Source organism: Orycteropus afer, unplaced genomic scaffold (assembly GCF_000298275.1).
Source record: "Orycteropus afer afer isolate SDZICR_OR568_19922 unplaced genomic scaffold, OryAfe1.0 scaffold00023, whole genome shotgun sequence".
In the NCBI taxonomy this organism is placed as follows: Eukaryota; Metazoa; Chordata; class Mammalia; order Tubulidentata; family Orycteropodidae; genus Orycteropus; species Orycteropus afer.
This window is the reverse complement of record NW_006921610.1, coordinates 4,434,322-4,461,310: the sequence shown is the minus strand read 5'-3', so window position 1 is coordinate 4,461,310 and position 26,989 is coordinate 4,434,322. Positions and strand designations below refer to the sequence as shown.

Below are 26,989 nucleotides of genomic sequence, written 5' to 3'. Positions count from 1 at the left end.
CAGCAAACAACAACTGACAATTAACACACATGATGATATAACCCACAAACCAACCCAGCTATGGAAGTATCCAAAGTACATAAGCCTACAAGACTGTAAACAGGGAACCAGAGACATCAATTGACAAATGAGGACAACTACAAACCAAAAAGTGGGAAAAAAAAAGATGGTAGGGAAGTCAAGACAACTACAAGATAGAACGGACTGTTCTAAACTTGAGAAGAAAACTATAAGTCACAGGGTAACCTCAAAGAAAAATGATAAACCTTCACAACAAAAAAGAGGACCAGTGTAAATATTCACCAAATACTAGAACAATAGCAATGAAGGAAGTGATAACACGATTCATAAACAAAATGGGCTCAGCATAGAAAATTATATGGAACAAAGAAATCAACACCATGAAAAAGCACATAACAAAAATAACAGCAACAAATTCATATTTGCTGATAATTACATATCTGGCAAGGGACTTATCTCTAAGATTTATAGCAGAAGAGTTGATGACCAAACTATGGTAGATACACAGAGTGGAATGCTATGCAGCACTAAAGAATAATGTAGAGTCTGCAAAACATCACATAATATGGATGAACTTGGAGGCCATTATGGTGAGTGAAAGAAGTCAATCACAGAAGGACAATTACATTATTAGTTCGTTGTTGTGGAGGGTCAAGGAAAGGTTTATATATGGAGGGAAACTTTCTTTGTTGGTTACCAGGGGTGGGAAGGGTGGGGAGGGAACACTTCAAAAAAAAAAAAGCATTGACCCATGTCACTTTAGTTTTGTGTATTTCACTGTACATAAACTGTATCTCAATAAAATGCATTAAAAAAAATAAAAATAACAAAGTTGGTATGTGACTAAAAGTGCTTTTAATTTCATTTCAAACCAAAATCATTATAGCTATGCCTCTGGACTTAAAATTATGAGTTCATAAACATCTATTTGCACGTTTTTGAGTAAACTCCAAACTACCTTCTGAGAAGATCCTCAGCCTTTGGATCACCACTAAATCTTCTTATATGGATGGAGTATGTTCTTACATCTCAACATAAAACAAAAACCCTCACAAATGGACAAATAAGTAATATCATGATAAATAGAGAAAATAATGGAAGTTGTCAAGGATTTCATTTTACTTGGATCCACAATCAATACTCATGGAAGCAGCAGTCAAGAAATCAAATGACGTATTGTACCAGGTAATCTGCCACAAAGACCTTTTAAAGTGATAAAAAGCAAAGATGTCATTTTGAGGACTAAGGTGCACTTGACCCAAGCCATGGTAATTTCAATTACCTCATATGCATACAAAAGCTGGACAGTGAATAAAGATGACCTAAGAAGAATTTATGGTGTTGGCCAAGAATAGTGAATGTACCATGGACTGCAAGAACAAACAAATCTGTCTTGGAGGAAATACAGACAGAACGCTCCTTGGAAAAGAAGGTGGCAAGACTTTGTCTCGTGTACTTTGGACATGTTATCAGGAGGGAGTAGTCCTTGAAGAAAGACATCAAGCTTGGTAAATTAGAGGGTCAGTGAAAAAGAAGAAAAACCCTTAATGAGATGGATGACACAGTGGTTGCAACAATGGGTTCAAACACAGCAACGATTGTGAGAATGGCACAGAACTAAGTAGTGTTTCTTTCTGTTGTGCATAGAGTCACTCTGAGTCAAAACTGATTTGAGGGCACATAACAACAACAAAGGAAACTATATAGAGATCCGAGCACATTCTCATTTAATGACAACAAAGACTAAGTGCTCCCCAGCTTCTTACCTTGATACCAAATCTCCAAATCACTATCATTCTACTCATTTACCAATCAATATTTATTAAATGCTGTGCCAGATGCCTATTCAGTTCACCTGGAATGTTCAACGACAAGCCCAAGCCCACTGCCACTGAGCTGATTTCAACTCATACCAACACACAATGGGTTTCCAAGGCAGTAAATCTTTACAGAAGTAGATTGCCCAGTCTTCCTTCCATGGAGTGGCTGGTGGGTTTGAACCAACAATCTTCTGGTTAGCAGTCAAATGCCTTAGGCACTGTGCCACCAGAGCTCCTGTGTTCAATGAAAAGGATATACAAATTTCCTGTCTTTTAGGAGCTTATATACCAGTGAGGATTAACAGGAATGGATAATTTTAAAAATAATAATAATTTCTGATGATAATGGAATATGATAGCAATTTGGGGGAGGGAGCAGTCTACCTATGTTGAGAAGTGAGAGAAAGTCTGATCTCTCTAGGAAGGTGATATTTTGTTCAGCTGGGAGGAATGAACAAGACTCAACTATATAAAGAGTTGGGGAAAGAGCATCCAGGGAGGAAAGAACAGCAAGTGTAAAGGTCAAGAGGCAGAATTATTCTTGGCTTATCCAAAGGACACAAAGAAGGCCAGTGGTAAGATGGGACTAAGTAAGAAAGTCGAAGATAAAATAAGAAATTTAGGCAGGAAATTAGATCATTCTAGAGCCTTGTAAACCACAATAAGGAATTTAGATTTTATGTTAAGCACAATGGAAATCCATTAGAATGTTTCAAGCAGGGGAATGACTTGATCTGATTTCCTTTTTCAAAAGATAACCCCAACAGCTGTGTGGAGACTGGATCATGTGATGAGTGGAAGTAGGGAGACTCTTTCAGTATACCAGAAGAGAGGTAACAGTAGTTCATACTAGGAATTAGGTTGGTGGCCAAAGAGATGGAGAAAAGTGGATGGATTTGAGATGGGTTCCATAGACAGAAGCAACTGGAAAGATTAATTCCATCATTCAACATCATTTGAAAGCTGTTTTATAAGTAACTATTTTTAAAAGATGGTCTAGAGCATATGCAAACCATCAGTTTAGCTACATCAGTGATTTTCACATTGTGGTCCACGGAGCCCTCAATTCCTTGAAGGCACCTCTAGGACTGCAGCAGAGAGCAAGGAACTGGGGGCACTGTGGTGATGAGGCAAAGTTGGCCTTTCTGATCCCAATATCAATTCTCTCCTTCCTTCCAGAAATACAGCCACTCCAATTTTTAGCCTTCAAATAGCTGCTCAGTTACAGAGTACACTTCTCAGCCTCCTTTGAAGCTAGACGTAGGTTTATGACAAAGTTCAGGCCAAGGGATTGTAAACAGAAGAAATATGTCTAACTTACCCTCCTTGGAGAGAAAAATCATGGAAGAAAGAAGGGCTGTTTATGCCCAGGGAGACAGCTCAGGGGGCAGGAGTGCATGGAGGGATGGACACAGGGAAGAGATAACTATCGGGAGGAAGTGGGACAGGAGCTGTTGCATTGTGGTAAATTGTAGTCGATGTCATGAGACAAAGTGTATGTGAACTGCTGTATGGAAAGTAAATATGCTCTGTAAATTTTCACCCAAATCACAATAAAAAAAGAAAGAAAGAAACATGTCTAACTTTTGAGTCAAACCAAACCAAACTCACTGCCGTCCAACTTCTAGTGACCCCTCCTTGGGTTTCCGAGGCAGTATCACTGTGGAAGTAGACTGCCCAACTGTCCTTCCGAGGAGTGGCTGGTGGGTTTGAACCACCAGCCTTCTGGTTAGCAATCAAATGCCTTATGTACTACGCCACCAGAGCTCCCAACTTTTGCGTCATCTCCTTAAAATGAGGCTGCTTATCCTCTTTCTCCTTTGAGCTAACTAAGAAATGGTGACAACTACAGCAGCCACCTCAGACCAAAGATGGAAGCTACATGTTGAGAATGGCAGAGCCTACCCACCAGCCTGGGTCTTGGAACAGAGCCATCTACCCACCCTGAACTTCCAACCTACCTTTGGATCGTTACCTAACAAAGAAATATATATTGTATCTGCTGGATTCACTGTTACAGCAGCTTAGTGTGTACCGGCCAGAGCTTTAGGACCAAGTGTATGATTCACCACGTCTTTCATTCTCTCTTCTGCAGCAATCAGTAATGTTGGTCATTCTACTGGAGTGAAAACAACAGCAAGCAATTCTCTCCTAATCCAGGAGACACATGGAGTATGTCATGTGTGCAAAATAAACCATTGTTGTTCTTACTGATGTTTGTGGTAGTTAAGTTTCTGTGACACCTTGGCTGGGCCTGGTTGAATGGCTAGGCAGCTAGATGTAGTTATTCCCCATGATGAGATTGGTAATCAACTCTATGATGGAATTTATTGGAGCAGCTGAGTAGCTGCTTTAGGGATGTGGTCCCCTTCTAGTATATAAGAAGCAGCTTTGAGGAAGGTCTCCAGCTTATGGCATGCTTGAACCCTGCATGTAGCCAAGTCGTTGTTCAGCAGCCTGCCATGTTCTGTCTATCTTGAGACTTTAAGTGGACTTGAATCAATGGCCTGCTGTGTGGTTTGGTAACATCAGGACTGTGCCTTTTAATTTGTCAACCTTTGGTTTGTCAGCCTCAGCAGCCAGCAGCTGTATGAGTGAACAAAAGCCTCCAGCTTCAGTGGCCTGGGAGTAGGAGGCAGAGATGAAGACCAAGGTTGAGGGGCTTTCACACAGCCCTTAGAGCCTGGCACTTTGAATTCAGACTTAAAGCCTCCAAACTGTAAGAAAATAAACTCCTGTTTGTTCAAGCCATTCCATTCATGGTATATTCTTGTCAGAGCGGCACTAGGTATCCAGAACTATATTATTTTGGAGGGATGTTTATTATTTCAGCATCACCTAATGTATCCAAATACACTCTGGTTAAAATCACCACTCTAAAACATTCCCCTGGATTATATTAGACCAGAAAACAGCATCTGTCACCTGGAGAGCTTTGAAAAATACTGATGCCTAAGTCCAACCCCTCAAAAATCCTGACTTAATTGGTCTAGGGTGCAGCTTGAGCATGAGGATTTTTATATACTTTGCTGGAGATTCTAATATACAGCACAGGTTGAAAGTCACAGACATTTCTGGGCCACAGAGCAATGTCTCCTATGTAACTCCTTTTACCGAACTGCTCCAGCATGATAAGGAACATTATCTACATACTGAAGGACTTTATCAGAGACAACTCCAGAATAATGATAATGTGTCACTTCAAGATGTAATTTACTGTCCTACACAGTGTCAACTCTAGAAGAACATGGGAAAAATGTCTCTCTAGTCTCAGTGTGGGAAATATTTGTGCATTTCCTGAATAACAACTTTACTTTTATCTTTGGGCATTATAAATCTTGTAAATGATCTTGCCTTCCTCTCTTAGGTAGTTCCTAGGAAGCTCAGAGTCAAATTTAAGTCCCTCTCTCTGCTTTTAGTAAGTGACTAGGATTTCACTGACACATATTTTGTGTACTCAATACACTGTCTTACCCTTAGTCTCTCTTTAATACATTTTATTCACTGTGATAACTTTTATTTGTTTGTTTTATTCACAAGCTAACGTAAGTCAGTTTCCAGAACAGAGCAGGATACAAATGTATACTGGGCAATCTACGTGCGTAAAGATTTATGGCCTCAGAAACCCAAAGCTATGAGCTGGAATCGACTCGATGGCAGTGAGTTTGTTTGATTGTTTGCTTTTTGTTTTGTCGGTAAAAATAAAAAAGCATGTGCCACTGAGTGAAAAAGGGAGAGAAGGAAAATAGTGAAGTGCATCAGCTGACCCCAGGCAACTTGAAAACATAAGGTATGTCTTTGTAAAAATATTCACCAGTCTACTTATGAAGTAGTTGATGTCATTTGAAAAAAAGAAAGTCATGCTTCATTGTACTAAAATTTTGGGAGACATGCTGAACTCTGTCTGCAAACTAATATGTCCCTGGGAAACTAGGGATAAGCAGGAAAGTTGGTATTGAAAGCTCCTAGCACTGTGTTTTCAAATGAAGAAAATCAATCTTGTGGTTCCACTCACCTTCAGCAAAGTTGCAATGTGGCAGCTCTTGTTATTCTTTATTATAGGTTTAAAGCCCCATTAGCTACTTGCTCTTCCTGGTGGCTATAATAATCATAAGAGCAGGAGCTTCACTACTCCTCAGCACACTGCCCCTTAATAGCTTTCAGGATGAATATCTGAGAATCATCTCACCACGTTTCACAAATACTTCATTCTTGACAACCCACTCTTCTTTGCACATCCTTTCATGTGCTTGGAAGAGATAAATTCCAGCTATATCCCAAATTATCCTTCCTCCTGTGAACTCCTCCACATCTTGTCTTTGCAACATTCTAAAAAGTATTTCCTCATCTGAAATTTCCGATAATATTTGCTGTCTAATGATCCTATGTTTTGGGTGTATTTCAGCAGACAAATGATGTAAGTTTTCTGTAAAAACTACAAAGTACAGTGTTTTCTACTAGATTGAATGTATTTACCACACATATCTGCACATACACATAAAGTTAGATAATGGAACCTTAGAGCTCACTTGGTCCATTCAACGCTTACTCTCATTTTACAGATGGAAAAATAAGGTCCCTGAGAAATACTAATTCAGGAAGTCACCTACTTATTAATACTTGGGTGGTATCCCAGAAATTACCTTTTTAGTCAGTTATTTGAATCTTGATACATATTTTCTTGTAAGTAAACAATATTACAACAGATAATTGTTGTTGTTGTTGTTATGTGCCGTCGAGTGAGACCCGACCCATAGCGACCCCTCCTTGGGTTTTCGAGGCAGTATCACTACAGAAGTAGATTGCCCCTTCCTTCCGAGGAGTGGCTGGTGGGTTTGAACCGCCAGCCTTCTGGTTAGCAGTCAAGTGCCTTAGGCACTATGCTACCAGAGCTCCAATAGATAATTGTTGTTGTTGTTGTTTGCCGTCGAGTCGGCCCCGACTCATAGCGACCCCTCCTTGGGTTTCCGAGGCAGTATCACTACGGAAGTAGATTGCCCCACCTTCCTTCCGAGGAGTGGCTGGAGGGTTTGAACCGCCAGCCTTCTGGTGAGCAGTCAAGTGCCTTAGGCACTATGCTACCAGAGCTCCTAATAGATAATTAGGCTCCTAAATTAGTCTACGCAATCCTATTTAATCCATGATGTGGCTGAAGCATGTGGTACAACAGGAATGAGGAGCAGAAGGAAGAAGTTCCGCTAACTTGTCTGTGTCCACATGAGAGTCCTTCCTTGAGTGAACAGCTGGCTAATTGCTTCCACAGTACCCATTCTCCCCTCCTTCCACAAGCTCACAAAGTTTCCTAGGGTCCTACCTATTCTCAGCCACCATCTGGATGGGGCTGACCCCAATGTCACCTCTAGAAGTAGCCAAACTATTGGTCTAAGCCAGCCACTCTGGCCACAGATGTTGGCTTATTAATGATTTCGGGCCAATAAGATTCAAAAGCCTGTGTGTTCGGGGGGTGGAGAGGGGTATAACTTTTTTTTTTTTTTTTTTTTTTTAGCCCAGCCACTCCTTGGAAGGAAGATTGGGCAACCTACTTCCATAGTGACACTGCCTCAGAAACCCAAGGAGGGGTCACTATGAGTCGATCTGACTCGATGGCAGTGAGTTTGTTTGTTTGTTTCAGAGCAAAAATGGAAGTAGCAAAAGCAAAGGAGACAACCTTTTTGATGGGGCAGCAATGGGAGGTCACTAGATTGAAAGGGTCATTAGATCTGGGGAAAGTGGATATTTGGGAGAGTATATGCTTTGTTGTTGTGGGTCTTAAGATGGTAAAATGAACGTATCTGTAAGCAATATGTCAAATTACAATAATACATGAATGAACAGACCCTCTTAAGACTCCTGGGCACTTTTATATTTTTAAAGTAGGCTGCTCATTAACCGGAATCATCTTGAAACTATTTGAATTTCAGACAGTGGAGGAAAAAGAGAAGTAGGCAGGAAATGTGAAAGCAGGTATGTGGGGTCAGGGGATCACCATAACCAGTCTACCCCTCCTAGTCCTCGCCTCCCACCCCTTTCCCAAGCATCTGGGTCAGCGTCACAGATCTTCCTGACCACACAGCTTGCTCCCTTTCAATTTAGGAACCCACAGTTACGCAAAACACTCCAGAGCCTGGTTTTTGTTGCTGTTGTTGGTGTCTTAAACAAGGCTACAGTTGTGGCAAGAGGCCTGGGTAATTAACGATGGATGCTTTTAGAGTACTTGTAAGTTGGACATACTTAAGTTTTTGCCTGATTTCACTGTCTTTTAAATAATCTACCACCACCTGTCTGTTTGTTGTACCCCAGTTGCTGTGATGCTGGAAGTTATGCTACTGGTGCTTCAAATGGTGGGCAGGTTTCAGCAGGGCTTCCAGACTAAGACAGACTAAGAAAAAAGGGCTGACAATCTACTGTCAAAACTTAGCCCGTGAAAACCTATGGATCACAAGAGAATGTTGTCCTATATAAAGCTAGAACACTGAGTGCCTAGGTAGGAAGGCACTTGAAATACACAATGGCTGCAACAGTGGACTTGAGCTCACCAACAATCATGAAGAAAATGAAAGACCAGACAACATTTTGTTCGTTTTACATGAGCGGGCCATGAGTCAGATCCAATGAGACAGCAACTAGTTGTAACAGCCACACCCATTTAAACACACACACACCAACACACACACAAACTCCCTGTCCTTTTAAAAATTAATATTTGTGGTAGTTAAGTTTATGTCTCAACTTGGCTGGGCCTGGTTTTGAGTGGCTGGGCAGCTGGATATAGTTATTCCTCATAATTAGATTGGTAATCCTCTCCACAGTAGAATCTACTGGAACAGCTGAGTAGCTGCCTTAGGGATGTGGTCTGCTTCCAGTATATGAGGAGAAGTTTTGAGAACAGTCTCGGCAGTGTTTTGGCATGCTTGGACCAGCATGTAGCCAAGTCTTCAGTGAGCAGCCTGCCATATTTCCTACCAATCTTGGGACTACCTCTGGACTTGAATTAGGGCCTGCCATGTTGTTTGGTAATCTTGGAACTGCACCATTGTGTTTGTCAACCTCAGCAGCTAGCAGCTGCCTGACTGAAGAGACGCCTCCCACTCCAGCGGGCTGGGAGCAAGAGGCAGAGCTGAAGCCCAAGGTCAAGGGGCTTTTACCCAGCCCCCAGAGCTTGGCACTTTGAACTCACATTTTTAACCTCCTAAACTGTAAGAGAATAAATCCCTGTTTGTGCAAGCCACTCACCTGTGGTATTTTCTGTTAGAGAGGCACTAACCCACTGCCGTCAAGTTGGATCCGATTCATAGCAACCCCTCCTTAGGTTTCCGAGGCAGTATCACTACGGAAGTAAATTGATTGCCCAACCTTCCTTCTGAGGAGTGGCTGGTGAGTTTGAACCGCCAGCCTTCTGGTTAGCAGTCAAATGCCTTAGGTCCTACACCACCAGAAAGCTGGACAATAAATTAGGAAGACTACAGAAGAATTGATGTATTTGAATTATGGTGCTGACAAAGAATATTGAATAACTAAGTAACCAAAACAATATTCTTTATTCTTCTTGTGTAGAAATAGTAAATAAAATACTTGAAAATACAACATGAGCATTGTACTGGGTTACTGTAAATCCGAAGCATCTCTATGAACGTTGTTGTGTGCCGGCAAGTCAATTCTGACTCACAGCTAGCCTATAAGACAAAGGAGAACTGCCTCATAGGGCTTCCTAGGCTGTTGGCTAAGGCACCTGACTGCTAACCAGAAGGTTGGTGGTTCAAACCCACCAGCCACTCCTCGGAAGGAAGATGGGGCAATCTATTTCCGTAGTGATACTGCCTTGGAAACCCAAGGAGGGATCACTATGAGTAGGGTCCAACTCGATGGCACACAACAACAACAACAATCTTTACTGGAGCAGATTGCCAGGTCTTTTCTGCCTCAAAGCCCTTGGTAGAGTCAAAGCACTGATTTTTTTTTTTTCTTCTTAACTTTTTATTGTGATTTGAGTGAAAGTTTATAGAGCAAATTGGTTTTTCACTCAACTCTTCACATGCGTTGTTTCACCAACCTTTTGGTTAGCAGCCAAGCACTTTGTGCCACCAATGCTCCTTATCTCTACAAACAGAGAAATGATAAAAATAAGAAGACACATGGCGCACATTAATCTTACAATGCAAGTCTGACATATATTTTAAAAGATATTGTTTGGATTAATTTTTATTTTATGTGACCAAAGGAAATATTTATATAGAATTAAATAAAGGAAATGAGTATGACAATCAATACCACAGTGCACAACAAAACGGAGGCTAAAAGAGCAAAAAATAGTCCAAAACTAAATCACCCCTCAAGCTTTCTGAAATTAGCAGAGAATGTTTGCAGATGACCTATTTCTCTCCCACATGACTATGTTGATAATTGACTTTTGTCCCCCAGGGAAGTGCTCAAATATAATTGAGCAGCACCTGCCACACAGAGACCACAGTTTTATATACCCAGTAATCCCCCTAAATATTGTACTTAGCCTGGGACTCAAGCACTTTGCTTTCTCTTTAATTGCATCTCTCAAGGAACAAATACAATTACCAATGCTGAGTTATTATGAACATTTAGATAAAATCAAAGAAGTATTTTTAATTTTAAGTACCCAAAACATTTCTATTACCAAAAATAATTATGGGAACTTTACCCAAATCACAATAAAAAAATAATAAATGATAGCATTAGTCACTTATATTGTTCTAATTCAGTTTATCACATCCTATTATATAAATTCCATTTTGCAGATGGGAGCTGCTTAGTTTAGTTAGAATCTGATGACAAGGAGACCAAGGTCAGTGGTTTTATTTCCATCTATGTCAATTGTTTGACCCCCTCAACAACCTAAAAATTCAGCTTTATGAGTGGAAACTGCAGCTCTAAAATAAACGTAGGTATGATCCACCCCATTTGATATGACAATTTGCAAAGTCATCTCAAATATCATTGTGTTAGCTGCCACTGAGTCAGCTCTGACTCATGACGACTTTCCATATAAGAGAAGGAAATGTTACCAGGTCCTGTGCCATCCTCATGATCACTGGTATTTTTGAGTTTGTATCTGGGCTATAAGCTGACTGACTTCTTACTTACTTGGATACAGGAAAGGCAAGTTCCATAGTTAGGCCAACACCTACACATTTAGACCATGAGCTATAACTGGAAACCCTCTGTCTGGTATAGAGCATATGTTACTGAAAAAATGTGAATCCCATCACAAAAGATTACATATTGTATGATTCCATTTATACAAAATGTTCTTAATAGGCAAATCTATAGAGACAGAGAACAAAATGGGCTGCTTAGGGCTGGGGGGAAAGGACAGAGAATGAGTGAGGAGGTTTCTTTTAGGGGTGATGAAAATGTTCGAAAATTAGATTATGACAATATAGAATTTTTTTTAAAAAAGTTGCTGTCAAGTAAATTCTAACTCATGGAAACCCCATGAGTGTCAGAATACAATTGTGCACCACAGGGTTTTTAATGGGGGATTTTTTCAGAAGAGGATTGCCAGGCCTTTCTTCTGAGGTACCTCTGGGTGGATTAAACCTCCCAATCCTTGGTTAGCAGCCAGGCACATTAACTGTATGCATCACCCCTGAATGCCTAAAACATACACACATAGGCTAAATAAAAAAAGCAGTGACCATGGAGCACTCTAGAAGCTCTGGTGGTGCAGAGCAGTTCTAGTATTTGTTATTCAGCTGTTAATCAAAAGATAAGTGGTTCAAACCCACCAGCCACTCCGTGGGAGAAAGATGAGGCTTCTGTAAAGATTTATGGCTTACGAAACCCCATAGGGCAGTTCTACTCTATCCTATAGGGTCACTATGAGTTGGAATCTACTTGATGGCTGTGGAAGGAGAAGTCTAACCATAACCACAGTCGTTTTACCCACCTCTTTCATTCTAAAAACATCAGCAGTTGAGGTATTAGCAACAGCACTGGGCTATTTGAGAAGAAAGTAGAAAGGATGATAAATTCATCTGTCCAAGTTACAATGCATTTACATTACTACTACTTACTGGTCTTTCCATGGATTACAAAAGAAATAGAAAAAAAAAATTCCACAAGGAGTTTGAAAATATTCTAATATACAGACACAGAACACTAGAAAATTTACCATTTTTAGTGATTCTGACAATCTAAGAAATTGCAAGTTCTTTTCAAGTTTAAATTCACAAAATATTTTATCTCAAAATGAATATTACTACTACAGCAACTAAATTGCAACTGAAAGATACCTTTATTTACAGAGAAAACGTAAAATAAAAAATAAAATAGGCATAGTTTGTCATCCAAATTATAACAGTAAAATTATCAGAAAGACTCAGTAGCTGTTGCCTAAGTTTTATGTTTAGCCTAAATATAATTAATGCTTTCAGTACATAAAGTACAAATGCTGAATGCCAGTCCTTCAGATTCAATTAATTACCTTTCCTCTGTTTATATGTATATTAAGAAGGATATGATGAAGAAAATAGGAAAGTGTACAGAAGGGCATGTTTACTTGAGTGAAAATGGTTTAAGTATCTTCAAGTAATTTCAGAACACTATTTATATTCAAGCCAGTTGTTGATAACACAACAGCCTTATCTATTTCTGAAAGCAAGTTGCCATAGCACACTTTTGTCATTGTTGTTACTTGAAATCAATAAAACTATTCTTTTAAAATGAATCACTAATTTAGGCTTCTATTTCCAGTCCTACCCCTAGTTCACATGGTTTAGTCCAAATTCTTGATATGTTTCTATACAATCAAGTTCATAATTTCAACTTCAGAATATCCTATGGGGTATTTCTATTCTGTCACATGGGGTCGCTATGAGTCAAAATTGACTCAACGGCACCTAACAACAATAACAACAAGGAAGAGTATTGTTTTCCTGGTTCATCAAAGACAAGGGCATATCACTGTGTACAGGCAGGACAACAGCAACTACTTAAATCCGAATGTATTTTATGGGAACTCACTGTGGATAACAGCCTCACTCTCTTTGAAACTTATTACTGTGATAAGGAGCTCTGGTGTCCTAGTGCCTAAGGCATTTGACTGCTAACCAGAAGTCTGGCAGTTCAAACCCACCAGCCACTTCACCAAAGGAAGACTGGGTAATCTACTTCTGTAAAGATTTACTGCCTTGGAAACCCAAAAGGGACTGCTATGAGTTGGAACCGACTCGACAGCAGTGAGTTTGGTTTGTTTTTTATTATTGTGATGCATTCTAGTTTGGAGAGGTAGTACAGAAACTGTGTATGCCTGAGGATGGTCAAGGCAGTGTTCCCAAGCTTTTCTAGGCCACAGCACACTGAAGAAATATTTGTGCAACACACTAGGTTAAAGGGAAGTGAAAAACGTCTGGGCCTCTGCCTATACCAAGCACACCCATTGAAGGAGTTTAAAAACTCAGGATCCATGTTTCTGAGGCCTGTAATCCACTCTCAGCCCACACACTCCTGTTAGGAAGGAAGTGCAGGGGACAAGTGAGTAGAAAGGGATGGCACTAAAGGAAGCACTCTTCTCTAAAATGTTGCTAAAGGAATGCAGAGGTCATACACAGAGAGCTGCACAACTGAGCAGGGCCTGCATACCCCCTCCCTGCAAGAAACGTGAACACTTCTTAGAGCCTTCAGTGAATCTTGGCAAGCTGCAGGCCAGCTCACTCATGTTAGGGCTTATGCGTTCTTCTGAATCTGAGCTCTGGAAACGAGACCAAGTAAGAGGCAAACTGAGGAAGAAGATGAGCTTGGACAATGTCACAACCAGAGCCAGAGAATGGGTGAGAATCGGATGTGTATGGCCCAACTTGATACACTGGGTTAGCAGACCACCAGAAATAGAGTGAAATGGAGCTAAACTACTTGGTTTAACTAAACTGCATTCTCTTTGGCCCTGGCCTTGCTTTTTCTCTGGATGAAGGCGCAGTGTCTGCCCTCTCATGCCCAGAAATGGCACTGTCTGGGGCAGCACATGAGGTAACTAAGGGGGCAGAGCAAACACAAGGTCATCTTCATTGCTTAGGTTTCCACACAGCTTCCTGTGATTTCCTAGAAAGATTAAAACTTGAATCAAAATTTATCATTTAAATAAAATGCTAGCATCCTAATCTGACAACTCGACTAGTCAGTTCTCTCTTTTATTATGCAAATTAATGGAATTTAGGAAACTGTGTGTGCCAAGAATAGACACCCAGAGATGAGTGAAAATGACTAGTTCACTGGTCAGATTTCTGAATCAGAAGCTTTGTAAATTCAATTGAGTTATTCAAGCAAAGAAGAGATACAATTCTCTCTTGCTTTATCGTATCTGAATTTGGGAAGACGCACTCCACAGAAATTTCATGAAGAAAATAGTTATAAACTTTTCCTTGACATTCACTGTGACTGGGTTACAGGCAGCCCCTGGAGTTCCCAAATCTGTCTTTAAATCAAATTTTACTTAAGTCAGGACAGTTAGTTCAGATTCATATCTAACATCACTTAATCAAATGTTTGTCTTAGTACATAGTACATCTTTCTATGTATAAAAAACATTAAAGAAACACTTCTTGACATACTTCTAAAACATTTTTAACATAACAATACAGTAATAATGATTTCCTTTTTTATGCACATCTGAAAGCAGTAGGAGCTCTTGTGGCACAGTGGATAAGGCACTTGACTACTAACTGGAAAGTTAGTGGCTGCTGCTCCATAGAAGGAAAATGGGGCGATCTACTTCTGTAAAGATTTACAGCCTCAGAAACCCAATGGGGGTTGTTATGAGTCGGAAATGACTTGATGGCAGTGAGGTGTTTGTTTCTTTTTTTCTTAAAGTTGTTGTTGTTATGTGCCATCAAGTCGGACCTGACTCATAGCGACCCATCCTTGGGTTTCTGAGGCAGTATCAGTACAAAAGTAGATTGCCCAACCTTTCTTCTGAGGAGTAGCTGGTAGGTTTGAACCGCCAGCCTTCTGGTTAGTAGTCAAGTGCCTCAGGCACTACACTACCAAAGCTCCACTCGTTTTTTATTACGAACCATTGTATGTTGCCCGCGGAGTAGGCAGTGAGGACCCCACCACCATGGCCTTTGGGCAGCCAGCGGCAGTTTATCCTGGGCCTCTTGCCCTCCTCTGGTGGCAGCAGCTGGATTCTCCCTTTTGGGCTCTCCCTCCCCATCATCCCCAAGAGCCTGATGCCTGGCTATGGCTGCACAGCACAAGCTGGAACATGGTCCAGGTAAGGCTGGACTGAGGCCAGGGACAGCCAGGGTCGGGATCTGGAGTTGCCATGCCAAACTGCAGACAATATCGAAGCAGTACCCAGCCAGGTGGTTTGGAGCAGAAGCCAGGTCCATGCCTAAAGCCTCCTGCCAAGCCCCCCAACCAATGACGTAGCTCACATGGTTCCAAGGCTACGTACGGTGGAGGTGCTGCTACCAGCCCAGCACACTCTGCAAGCCGCCATCACTTCCCAGGCTCAGTGAGAGGCACGTGCTGTGAGGTCCAGGTCTGGGTGGGTGCAAAGAGTGCCCATTGGCTGCTGCAGGATGAGTTGGGGGTAAGGTGAGGGAGGACGACGCTTAACCCCTCTTCCTATGCGCGATACCTGGGTTTAGGCTCAAGGAAAGACATTTAAGAGTTGGTTCATAACTATGGGGTGTATTTAAGTTGGACATCTGTAACCTGAGGACTGCCTGCATATCATTTTGCAAGGAAATTCTGTTTACAGATAGACTAAAAGCTTTCAACATACTTGATGAAAATGACTCATGATAGTCTTCCCTACAGCTAAAATATAATAGTGGTTGTGCACTCCTGGGCCTGTTCTCTTTAGATCCATTCTCTTCCTTCTCCCGCTCTGCCCTCTATTTCAGAAGGAGCTCTGGTGACACTGTGGCTAAAGCACTGGGCTTCTAACAAAATGGTTGGTGGTCCAAACTCACTCCACAGAAGAAAAATGAGGCAGTCTGCTTCCATAAAGATTTACAGCCTTGGAAACCCTGCTGAGCAGTTCTACTCTGTCCTATAGGAGCTCTGGTAGCGTAGTGCCTAAGGCACTTGACTGCTAATCAGGAGGCTGGCGGTTCAAACCCACCAGCCACTCCTCGGAAGGAAGATGGGGCAATCTACTTCTGTAGTGATACTGCCTTGGAAACCCAAGGAGGGGTCACTATGAGTTGGGTCCTACTCAATGGCATACAACAACAACTCTGTCCTATCGAGTCACTATGAGTTAGAACTACTTGATGGCAGTGGGTCTGGTTTTCTGGCAATGCCTGCAGAAGGAACTCTGGTGGTGCAGTGGTTAAAGCATTTGGCTGCTAACCAAAAGGTCCATGGTTCAAACCCACCAGCTGCTCTGGGGAAAAAAAATAAGGCAGTCTGCTTCCATAAAGATTTACAGCCTTGGAAACTCTATGGGGGCAGTTCTACCCTGTCCTATAGGGTTGCTATGAGGCGGAATCTACTTGATGGCAATGGATTTGGTTTGGTTTAATGCCTGCCAGATATTTCCCAGGCTCCTGTGTCAACTGGCTTCCAGCTAGGTTTAGCCAATGGGAGAGACAGGGGAGGAGGAAGGGAAAAGCCAGGGTATTTCTTCCCATTCTCTCTGCCTCATGTGGCTTCTTTGGCAGAAGCTACATCTCTTCTACTGCTCTTGCTCCCACCAAATAGCAGCCCTGTGGTTCCAACTCCAGCAGGTGATTCTGGCCTCTGTGCTACAGTAACAGCTTCCTTCCTCCATCCTCCTAAGGGATAGTAGCTTAGAGCGATAGTAGCTGCCTACTGTTGCTAACCTCTGGTTTGTTTTCTCTGCTTTCTCTTCACCTGTTTAACCATGCCTCTACATTTAAGTCCCTTGATTGTAAAAACTCAACTAGTTAACAACAGACACATAGACTAATGGAATAAAATTGGGAATCCAGAAATAAACCCATACATCTATGGTCAACTGATTTTTGACAAGGCTGCTAAGTCCATTCAATGGGAAAGGAAGAATATCTTCAATAAATGTTGCTGGAAAAATTGGAGCTCTGGTAGCATAGTGCCTAAGGCACTTGACTGCTAGCCAGAAGGCTGGCGGTTCAAACCTACCAGCCACTCCTCGGAAGGAAGATGGGGCAATCTACCTCCGTAGTGATACTGCCTTGGAAATCCAAGGAGGGGTCGATATGAGTCGGGTCCAACTCGACGGCACATAACAACAACAAACATACAGAAAAATTAAACAGGATCCATACCTCACGCAATATACCAAAACAAATTCAAAATGGATTAAGGACTAAATGTATGAACTAAAACCATAAAATTCTTAGAAGAACAAGCAGGGGTAATGCTATCAGGCCAAGATTTTAGTAATGGACTATCTAATATAATAACAAAAGCACAAACAGCAAAAGACAAAATAAGTAAATGGGACCTCATAAAATTAAAAACTTTTGTTCATCAAAAGGCTTTACCAAAAAAATGAAACTCAAGCTGCTGACTGGGAGAATATCTTCAGAAATCATATATCTGACAAGACTCTAATAACCAAAATATATGTAATACTTCCACAACTTAAAAACAAAAAGACAAATAACCTAATCACAAAATGGGCAAAGGACTTAAATAGATATTTCACCAAAAGAGACTTTCAAATGGCCACAAAACACAAGAAAAGATTCTCAGCATTATTAGCCATCAGAGAGACACAAATCAAAACCACAATGTGAGACAATTTCACACTCACTAGGATAGCTAAGATTAAAAAAAAAAATAGTTGGCAAAGATCAACTGCCAATGGGACTGCAAAATGGTACAGCTTTTGTGGAAAACAGTATGGCAATTCCTCAAAAACTAAAAATAGAACTACCATATGACCTAGCAATTTCACCCTCAGGTATAGACCCAAAAGACTTAAAAGCAAAGACTCAAACAGAGACTTGCACACCAATGTTCACTGCAGCACTATTCACAATAGCCAAAAGGTGGAAACACCTTAAATGCCCATCGACAGATGAGTAGATTGATCAACAAAATGCAGTACATACATACAGTGGAATACTACTCAGACAGTAGGAGAAACGATGACGCGACATATGCTACAACATGGATGGAGCTAGAAGAAATTACGCTGAATGAAATCAATCACAAAAAGACAAATACTGTATAACCTCACTTATATAAAAAGACAAAACCAAACCAAGCATCACTGCCATAGAGTCGATTCCGACCCATAGCAACCTTATAGGACAGAGTAGAACTGTCCTTTAAGATCTCCAAGGCTGTAAATCTTTACTGAAGCAGAATGCCTCATCCTTCTCCCGAAGAATGACTGGTGTGTTTGAACATTTTGGTTAGCAACTGAATGCCTTAATTACTGTTAAGTCATCAGAGCTCCTTATACTAGCAGGCAAGAAAAGGCTAATGTACAGAGAACGAAGTTTATTAGTGGTTATCAGGGGCAAGAGGGAAGGACAAAGGGGAGTTAACGGTGAAGGAAATACCACAGTGATTAAGGGTAGGGATGCACAGTCAATCATTGTAATTGCTGTCAATAAGTTCTACATCTGTAGAAAGTTGAACTGGCAAAAATTGTGTGATAGATATATTTGCAACAACAACAGAGTAGCAGTTGAGGCTGTTCACATACAATCAAAAACTTCATGGGATTTGATACCTTGGTTTGGAGGTTTGGGGTATGATTTCATGGGACAACCAAGTTAACTGACCTAGCACCATATTTAGTGTTTCTCTTCTACCTCTTAGTTCATTGTGTAGTGTCTGGGATCCTAAAAGCTGGCAAGTGGCTATCCAAGGGACAAAAATTGGTCTCTATTCACCTGTAGCAATAGAGGAAGAAGACGAGTCAGGAATATGAGGATATGGAATGTGTAAGAACTCTGGAAGTGCAGTGGCTAAGGCATTTGCTGCTAATCAAAAGTCAGAGGTTCTAACCCATGGGAGAAAAGATGAAGCAGTCTGCTTTCATAAAGATTTACAGCCTTGGAAACCCTGTAATCAACTCACTGGCAGTGGGTTTGGTTAGATTTATGGAATGTGTGGACAAGAGTTTAGACTGCCTTGAGCATTCTGCTCTTTTAAGAACTATCTATATGAGATCAAATTAATAACAACAACCTGAAAGATTAGATGCTAACCTTAGGGACAGTGCATTTATGTTAATTGGGGAGGAACAGCTCAGGAAAAGCAGGTGAGAATGGTTGCACAACTTGAAAAATGTAATCACTGTCACTAAATGGTACATGTAGAAACTGTTGAACTGATGTATGTTTTGCTGTATATATTTCTCAACAACAAAATAAATACATACAGTTTTTAAAAAAGAGTACAAAACTCAAGGGAAACATTTTTTACTCGTTTAGCTAAACTACTGTTTGGTTTTAAGAGGTGTTCAGGGGATATTTTTGGTTTAAGGTTTAAAGATTATCTCAGCACAACAGTTTCAGGGATTCATCCAGCCTCCTTGGATCCAGAAATCCTGGATGCCATGAGAATTTCACATTCTGTTTTGCATCTTCTCCTTTTTGTATAGAAGAATCTTTGATCAAAAGTTCAGTAATGGTAGCCAGGCAACATCCACATCTTCTGGTCTCATGGCAAAGGAGAAAGTTATTCATGGAAGTAATCAGCCACACATTCCATTTCTTCCTCCCATTCCCGACTCTCCATCTTCCTCTTTTGCTCAAGCTGAACAGAGACAAATTGCTGTACCCTAAATGGCTGCTGGCAAGCTTTTAAGACTGCAGGCACTACACAAAGAACTAGGACGTACAACAGAAGCATTAAACACGTTATTAGGCCAAATAACTGGGATGTCCCATGGAAACCATGACCCTAAACTTCCAAACCAAGGAACCAAATCCCATGAGGTGTTTGATTGTATATCATGCTCTTTTGCAATGTGACCATGCTACACTCCACCTGAAAATACTTTTCCTCCCCTTAAAAGTGGGCTGGCCCTGTCACTTATTTTGACCAAGACATTGCAACAAATGCTGTATAATTTTGAGACCAGTCTTGGGAAATCTATAGCTTTCTGCCTTTATTTATTGTGATGTTCCCTCTTGGAACCCAGCCACCATGCTGTGAGGAAGCTCCAGCAACCATGCGGCAACCATGTGGGAGAAAACTGAGGTCCGTGCCAACAGCTCTAGTCGAGTTCTCAACAAAAAGGCAGCACCAACTGCCATCCACATGTGTGAGGCTATTTTGGACCTTCCCAGTGCTCAGCTAACATCCCATGAAGCAGAACTGTCTGGTCAGCTCACAGAATCATGAGAAAGAATAAAATGATGTTATTTTAACCTATAAAAATTTTGAATTGGTTTGCTAGGCAGCAACAGATAAGTGAAAGAAAGGGTGTAATAGTGGAGCAGCACTCCAAGCCTAAATGTATTAAGATCATTCTGTCTACTATCTTAGAGCAGAGTCCTCCAGCCAGCCATACCTTCATACATTCAAACATGAAATTTGACATCGGCTATGAACCTTATCTCTGGTAGTCTAGTGCCTAAGGCGCTTGACTGCTAACCAGAAGGCTGGCAGTTCAAACCCACCAGCCACTCCTCGGAAGGAAGGTTGGGCAATCTACTTCCATAGTGATACTGCCTCAGAAACCCAAGGAGGGGTCACTATGAGTCGGGTCCGACTCAATGGTACATAACAACAACAACATGAACCCTAGGCAGTATGTCAGAAGCTGAGGATACAAAGGACACCAAATGCAGAAATGTCCCTGCGGTGGCTGGTGAGACAGTCATGGACAGAGAAATCTAAGTACATGTCAAATTATAACAGTGGAAGTTCTATTACAAACTGCCATAAAGTGCTCTGATAGCCCTTCATTGGGGAACTGATCTTATCAAGGAAGTTATAAAAGGCTTCCCTGAGGAAGTGAACAGTGAATTTAGGTCTCAAGGAAGATTAAAAGTTAAGTAGGCGGAGGAGAGAGCATGAGTCCTCCACAGAGGGCTCAGCACATGCAAAAAGGTTCTATGACAGGAGGGAGGGTGCTGTGTTCAAGTTCTGTGTCCAGAGCTTAGCGATCATGGCAAGATGCGGCTGGAAAGTAGGTAGGAGCTAAGTCATGTAACATCTTGCAGACTTCATAAAGGCAGACTTATCAAGGAAAGGCCAACAAATTAATCCCACCCTAATCAGATTTTCTCTCACAGTCCCAGTGGGGAAAAGACTAACCTGGAGTATTCAACCACAAAAAACATGTTAAGTGAAACCCATGGGTATTTTAATACTCAACTCACATCAGCATTTTGCCCACTCCTTCATTCCTTGTTACATTTCACTTTATTGATGGCATACATCTCTGCCTCCACAACTGGATTACAAAATTCTTTGAGTACAGAGCCTGTCATATTCATCTTTTCATTCCCCACAGCATCTAGCACAGTGCAAGGCACACAACAAATGCTTAAGGAATGTTTCCTAAATTTAAAGCCTGAATAAATACTCCAATGATAAAGAGCCTGTTAGAAGTGATCCCCTGGGAGAAAATTCTACAATCTCCCTTGGAAAGCCATTCCAATGATAACAACCCTCTCAGGAAAGTCTTGCTGTAAATCATTCTTTTTCTAATTTTAGCCAATTCTTGAGTTTCATCCTCAATTAAAACCAAGAACACTCCATCACATTTCCAAAGAATGCCTTTGTGTACACTTTGAAGATCATTACTGGGTCAGCCCTAGCTTCTCTCTTTCCAGTGGCAAAATACTTAATCTTCTCATCTTTCCTCAAAGAAATCATTTAGTTGCTCCCTGGATTTGTTCCAAAACCTCCATATCCCTTCTAAACTGAGGAGGCCAGCAATCTAGTAGACCAGGAAACAAGGTCAGTGATGCCTGAGGGACTCCCAGGAGCAGCCCTCAAAGTACAGGCAAACCATCTTTCCTAGCTTCTTTCAGGCAAACTCACATGTATGCATGTGGATGTATGTGCATGCACACAAACAAATACTGATTTTTTTTTTACCAGCTGTTTTTTGCTAAAGCTGTTTTTTATTGGGTGACTGCCCTCTGTCCTCCACCCCCAGCCCCATGTTACCCATCTGATGTTTGCTTTTAGTGAATACTTCCCCCCCATATATTTATAAATGATAGAACAGAGAAATGAGCAGCAGTATTTTTAGTGGTAGCCCCAGTATGTTCTTCCTGGGTAAAGGTAGCCCCAGTATGTTCTTCTTTTATAAAATTTTCACAAAAACTGTGAAATTCCATCACACCAATTTATCAAGAATCCAAATGCCAATAAATGACTGGTAATTCCACAAATAATGAGGCTCTATGAGTATGAACAGCTGTTGTCCTCTAAAAAAATATTTTGGGCATTTGGATGAAAACTGTTCAATTATTTCATTTAAAAAAAAAAAAAAAAAACCTGCTGCCATTGAGTCAGTTTTGACTCATAGTGACCCTATAGGATAGAGTAGAACTGCCCCATAGAGTTTCCAAAGCTGTAAATCTTTATGGAAGCAGACTACCTCATATTTCTCCCGCAGAGCTGCTACTGGGTTTGAACCACCCACCTTTTGGTCTGCAGCCCAATGTTTTAATCACAGGGCCACCAGAGCTCCTTTTTATTTCATAAGATACTGTTAAATTCCATTTGTAATCATTTTTCATCTCTTATCAAATTCCAATATTAGTGTTCTATTAGAAAAATACAATCACAACTAGTGAATTTAAATTAGTCCATTTTATAAATCCAACCCAAGTTTCAGAAAGACTTATCAAATATATTTATCCTAAAAATCTGCATTGGTTCAAATTAGTCCCAAATTATTTAACATGCAATACTTTAAAAAAACTTAAACCAATACTTACCTGCACACTTTGCAAAGAATTTCTACACATATAATCTCATTTGATTATTTATTGGCATTAATTGAAGACATATAAAAATAGTAGAAAGAATATTACTTTGCTTGAGCTTTTAAAATAATAAAATATTAGTGAAGTGATGGAGCAGATGAACTGAAAAGTGTTAGTCAAACAGCTCATGGAATGCACTGCTGCATAATTAGTATTTCCAAGAGTTTACAACAAAACACTACCCAAAACAAGCACCACAAAGTAAACATCATCAAGACCCCCAACATTTGCAAAACTCAAGTTCTTTATTTAAAATGGACACTGCCTTTGCCCTATGAAATACTAAATTAGCTAAGCACTGCAAAGGGGATAGGATGCAGTTTTAGAATGAATTCAAAATGTATTTATTTTAATGCATATTTATTCACTGTGCTTCCTGTTAAAGAATAAGACCAAAAAAACAAACTCACTGCCATTGAGTAGATTCTGACTCATAGTGACCCCCACTGGGTTTCTGAGGTGGTAAACCTATCTAAGGTAGTAGATTGCCCATTCTTCCTTCCAGGGAGTGGCTGGTGAGTTTGAACCACCAACCTTCTGGTTAGCAGTCAAATGCATTTGGCACTATGCTACCAGAGCTCTTTTTGAATTAAAGAAAAAAAAAAAAAAAAACGCCCCATAGAGTCGATCGGGACTCATAGTGACCCTTCCTTGGGTTTCTGAGGCAGTATCTCTATGAAAGTAGATTGCCCAGTCTGCCTTCGGAGGAGTGGCTGGTGGGTTTGAACTGCCAGCCTTCTAGTTAGCGGTCAAATGCTTTAGGTACTACGCCACCAGAGCTCCTGAATTAAAGAGTAGTAGTAATAATCTCTGTCTCTAGAGAAAAAAATGAAAGTCTGCACAATAAATTTTATTTTAATCTACTTTGGACCCTTTAGGAAAGGTCTGGGTCCAATTTTGTCTAATATCCACTCGTTGACAGTCTGTTTAAATTGATGATCATCACTAAAGAAACACTACAGCTGCCATCACAGGTTAGAAACACATCACACAATACTGAGTCACCTAAAAAGAAAAGAATTTCCCAAGGTCACTCCAGCAGACCACAGCATAGCCTGCATAAAAAGCTCGGTGTGATGACCAAAGTCCTGCCAGGTCACCCCTAACGCACACACCTCGACAGCCTCAGCTCTAAAGAGAGATCAAAGTGATTTGCTTTCGCATAATCTCTCTAGAACCCAGCAGTCAGGGTGAGTTATCACAAGAACAAGGACGGTCAGAAAATTGAGGATTATATTCCAGTCAAGGTGAAAGGCACCTATGCATACAGCATAATCAGCGATCTTAAGTACATGCAACGCACCACAACCACCCGGAAGAAAACAAACATTGTAGCAGCACCCAGACCCCCGGGACTGAGCGCCAGCCTTGGCCTATTTGGATTTAACTAGAACCAGCAGTCTTTTTCCAAATCAAGTGAACGAAAGATGCAGTCTCAGAATAAAGTTTCTGCTCAAAGTGTCTTCCTTCAGATCAGAGCTCAGAAATCTCTCCCAAGACTCAGACAGAGAAGACTCAAAGTAGGACAAAACGTAAGAACCTCTTAACTGTCCGCCCTCATAAAACAAAGTCGAGTTTCAAGAGTTAAAGATGTTTCTCCACGCAACGAAGGTGCAGCTAGACATATTTCCAGCTCTAAAGTTATATGGCCTTGACCTAAACCAGGTCCCTGCCGACCTGTGCTCAGGCGCACTGACACGAACTAACTTCCCGGAGACGCCTGGACCCGAAGATTTCGAGAGCAGGATGCAGAACGCCAGGGAGAGAACCGGGACGCTAGTCCGGGACACGAAGAAGGGCGCGCAGGGACGCGACCGGTTCTTCCCCACTTGGGGGCCGCGCTCGGCTCCCGGACCTTCGGGCAGCGCACTCGACAGCCTCTCGGCCTCCTCCCCATTTTCCTCTCCGCGCTTGCCTTCCTACCTGTCTGAGGATGAAGCTGGTGGAAGTGGTGCTGCCATCTGATCTTTTTAACCTGCTCCTCCGGGTCGTGGTGCCTCGGGCCACCTGAACTCGACACAGAGAGCCAGAGAGAAGCGGTGAGGACGGCCGCGGAAGCGGGGCGGTCACCCTGGACTAGAGTCCGCCTTCGGACCAGCTCCTTGGGGTCCCGCAGAACCCGCACCCAAGTCTCCTCCGCGCCCCCAAACACAGCCCCGCCCCCACCCACCCGCTCCAAGCCTCGACAGGTGAAAAGATGCCCGAGGAGAACAGCCCGCGAGCACCCACCACATCCATTAACAGAGGTGCTCAGGGTGCGGGGTCCAAGTCCCCGGCATCAGCTGGGGAAGGCTGCGGGCTCCAGAGAGGGAGCGCAGAGACTCCGAGGAGGGTGAGGAGGAGGAGGAAGAGGAGGAGGAGGAGAAAGAGGAGGAGCAGGAGAAAGGGACGTGGAGGAGGGGGAGCGGGGCCGCAGACTCCCCGGTCTAGGGGCCCCCGCACGCCCAGCATAAAGGCGGGGCGCGCTCTGGCCGCCGAAGCGGCGTGAGGAGGAGGAGGGGGCGGTACCTGCGAGGTAGGGGAGTGCTGCCGGTCCGCGGTTCCGTTCTTGGCGTAGGAGGACATGGTTCACAGCCGCATGGCCCGCCTGTGTGCGGTGGGCGGAGGGCGGCTGGCCCCCGGAGAGTGCGATGCGGAGAGGAGGGGGAAGGCGGCAGCTCTTCCCCACCCGGCGCCCGCCGGACCCGTGCTGGCTCCTGGACTCCCTTCCCGCACTTCTGAAAGCGCAGCACCTTAAAGTGATAGAAGCACTTCGCCGGCGCCCGCAACGGGGGTCCGGGGAGGGGGCTTCTGGTCTACCCGAACCGATTGGGAGAAGTGCTCTCCCACCTAGCGAGAGCCTTACATCAGAGCTTTCTAGCGGATGAAGGGAGGGGAAAATCTGGAATGGGGGTGGAAGGATTAAAATAGTCTGCACAGTTTAAATGAGACAAAGGTGGCACGGTTCATGAATCAGGACTTGGAGAAGGAAGCTGGTGCAGTGTGGCTGGGAGTGGGAAGACCCGAGCGGGGGTTGGGTGGGTGACTGTATTTACTGCACTGGAATTTTAAAAGGGCTAGAGCTGAGGCTTTCTTCCGCGACTTCTCTCCTCAGTCCACTGTGGTAGAAAACGTGGGTTTTTGTGCTTTGCTTTTTGTCCTTATTTTTGTTTTGTTTTGGCAACTCTAGCCCCGGAGCCGCAAGTCACACACGTGGGAGACCCTGCCAGCCCAAGTCTGTGGGAGTGGCAGCCGCGCAGGAAATCAGCACGTCCTTAGGAGTTTTGAAGGTCACATTAGACCTGCTAAAAAGCAAGAGTTGGCCTCATGCCATTTCTAAGTGGATAGCTGTTTTCAAGAGAAGAAACTCATCCTTGAAGCCAGATACAACCTCTGCAGGTTAGATTGTTGTTGTTGTTGTTGTTGTTATGTGCCATCGACGTACACGACTCATAGTGAGCCCTCCTTAGGTTTCCGAGGCAGTATCACTACGGAAGTAGACTGCCCCATCTGCCTTCCAAGGAGTGGCCGGTGGGTTTGAACCGCCAGCCTTCAGGTTAGCAGTCAAGTGCCTTAGGCACTGCGCTACCAGAGCAGGTTAGATACAAGAGATTAATTTGAGTTGAAATTAAAAAGTGGCGAGTGTAGAGAGGAAGAATTCTAAGTAATAAGAAGGGGAAGAAAAAAATATGTGTGTGTGTCTGTGTGTGAATTCAAAAAAATAAAGAAATCCAGTCCATTTTATCTTGCATTCTAGGATTCTTTTTTTTTTTTCCTTTTTAATGGAAACAAGTGGTAAATCTGTCTTTTCTAGCAATTACTTGGACTTGATGGGGTCTTGGTTATAGCTTATCATCCAGGAAATACTTTCTTTCCATTCCTACCCCCTTCGCTTAACCCTAACGTTCATTTTTTTTTCTAACAGTCTCATAATTAATCTTGCTTCTAGGCTCCCTAATGTGTGTGTACATATATACAGGTGTGCACACACGCGCACACACATTTCATTCCATCTACACACTACAAGCAAAGCCATTTTCCTAACATATCTTTGCCTAAGCTACTCTTATCTAAAAAACCACTCACTGCTTTCACCAGCCCACAAGAAAAGATCAAAATGTTATGTCTAGAAACCAAGCCCTTCTCCCATTTCTCCTGCTTTCCTGGTCACTACATCATTTCTCCTACCAGAGTCTCTATACAGACTTTTCAGACAAGCAAGCATGTCTACTCATTTTTTGCCAAACAAACCAAGTGTAATTCCACCTCTGGAAT

The 26,989-nt window shown here is 42.2% G+C and overlaps 1 protein-coding gene across 1 annotated transcript in view; it reads right to left on the bottom strand.

Moving 5' to 3' along the window:
• The window catches only part of CACNB4 (calcium voltage-gated channel auxiliary subunit beta 4), a 365,008-nt gene extending 340,035 nt beyond the window's left edge, over positions 1-24,973 (bottom strand). The window contains exons 1-2 of the mRNA XM_007934929.2: positions 24,965-24,973; positions 24,659-24,742 (exon numbers count right to left, since the gene is read on the bottom strand). Of these exons, the coding sequence (XP_007933120.1) occupies positions 24,659-24,742; positions 24,965-24,973 (93 nt within the window). The remainder of the gene's footprint in view (positions 1-24,658; positions 24,743-24,964) is intronic.
• Positions 24,974-26,989: the final 2,016 nt, after the last annotated feature.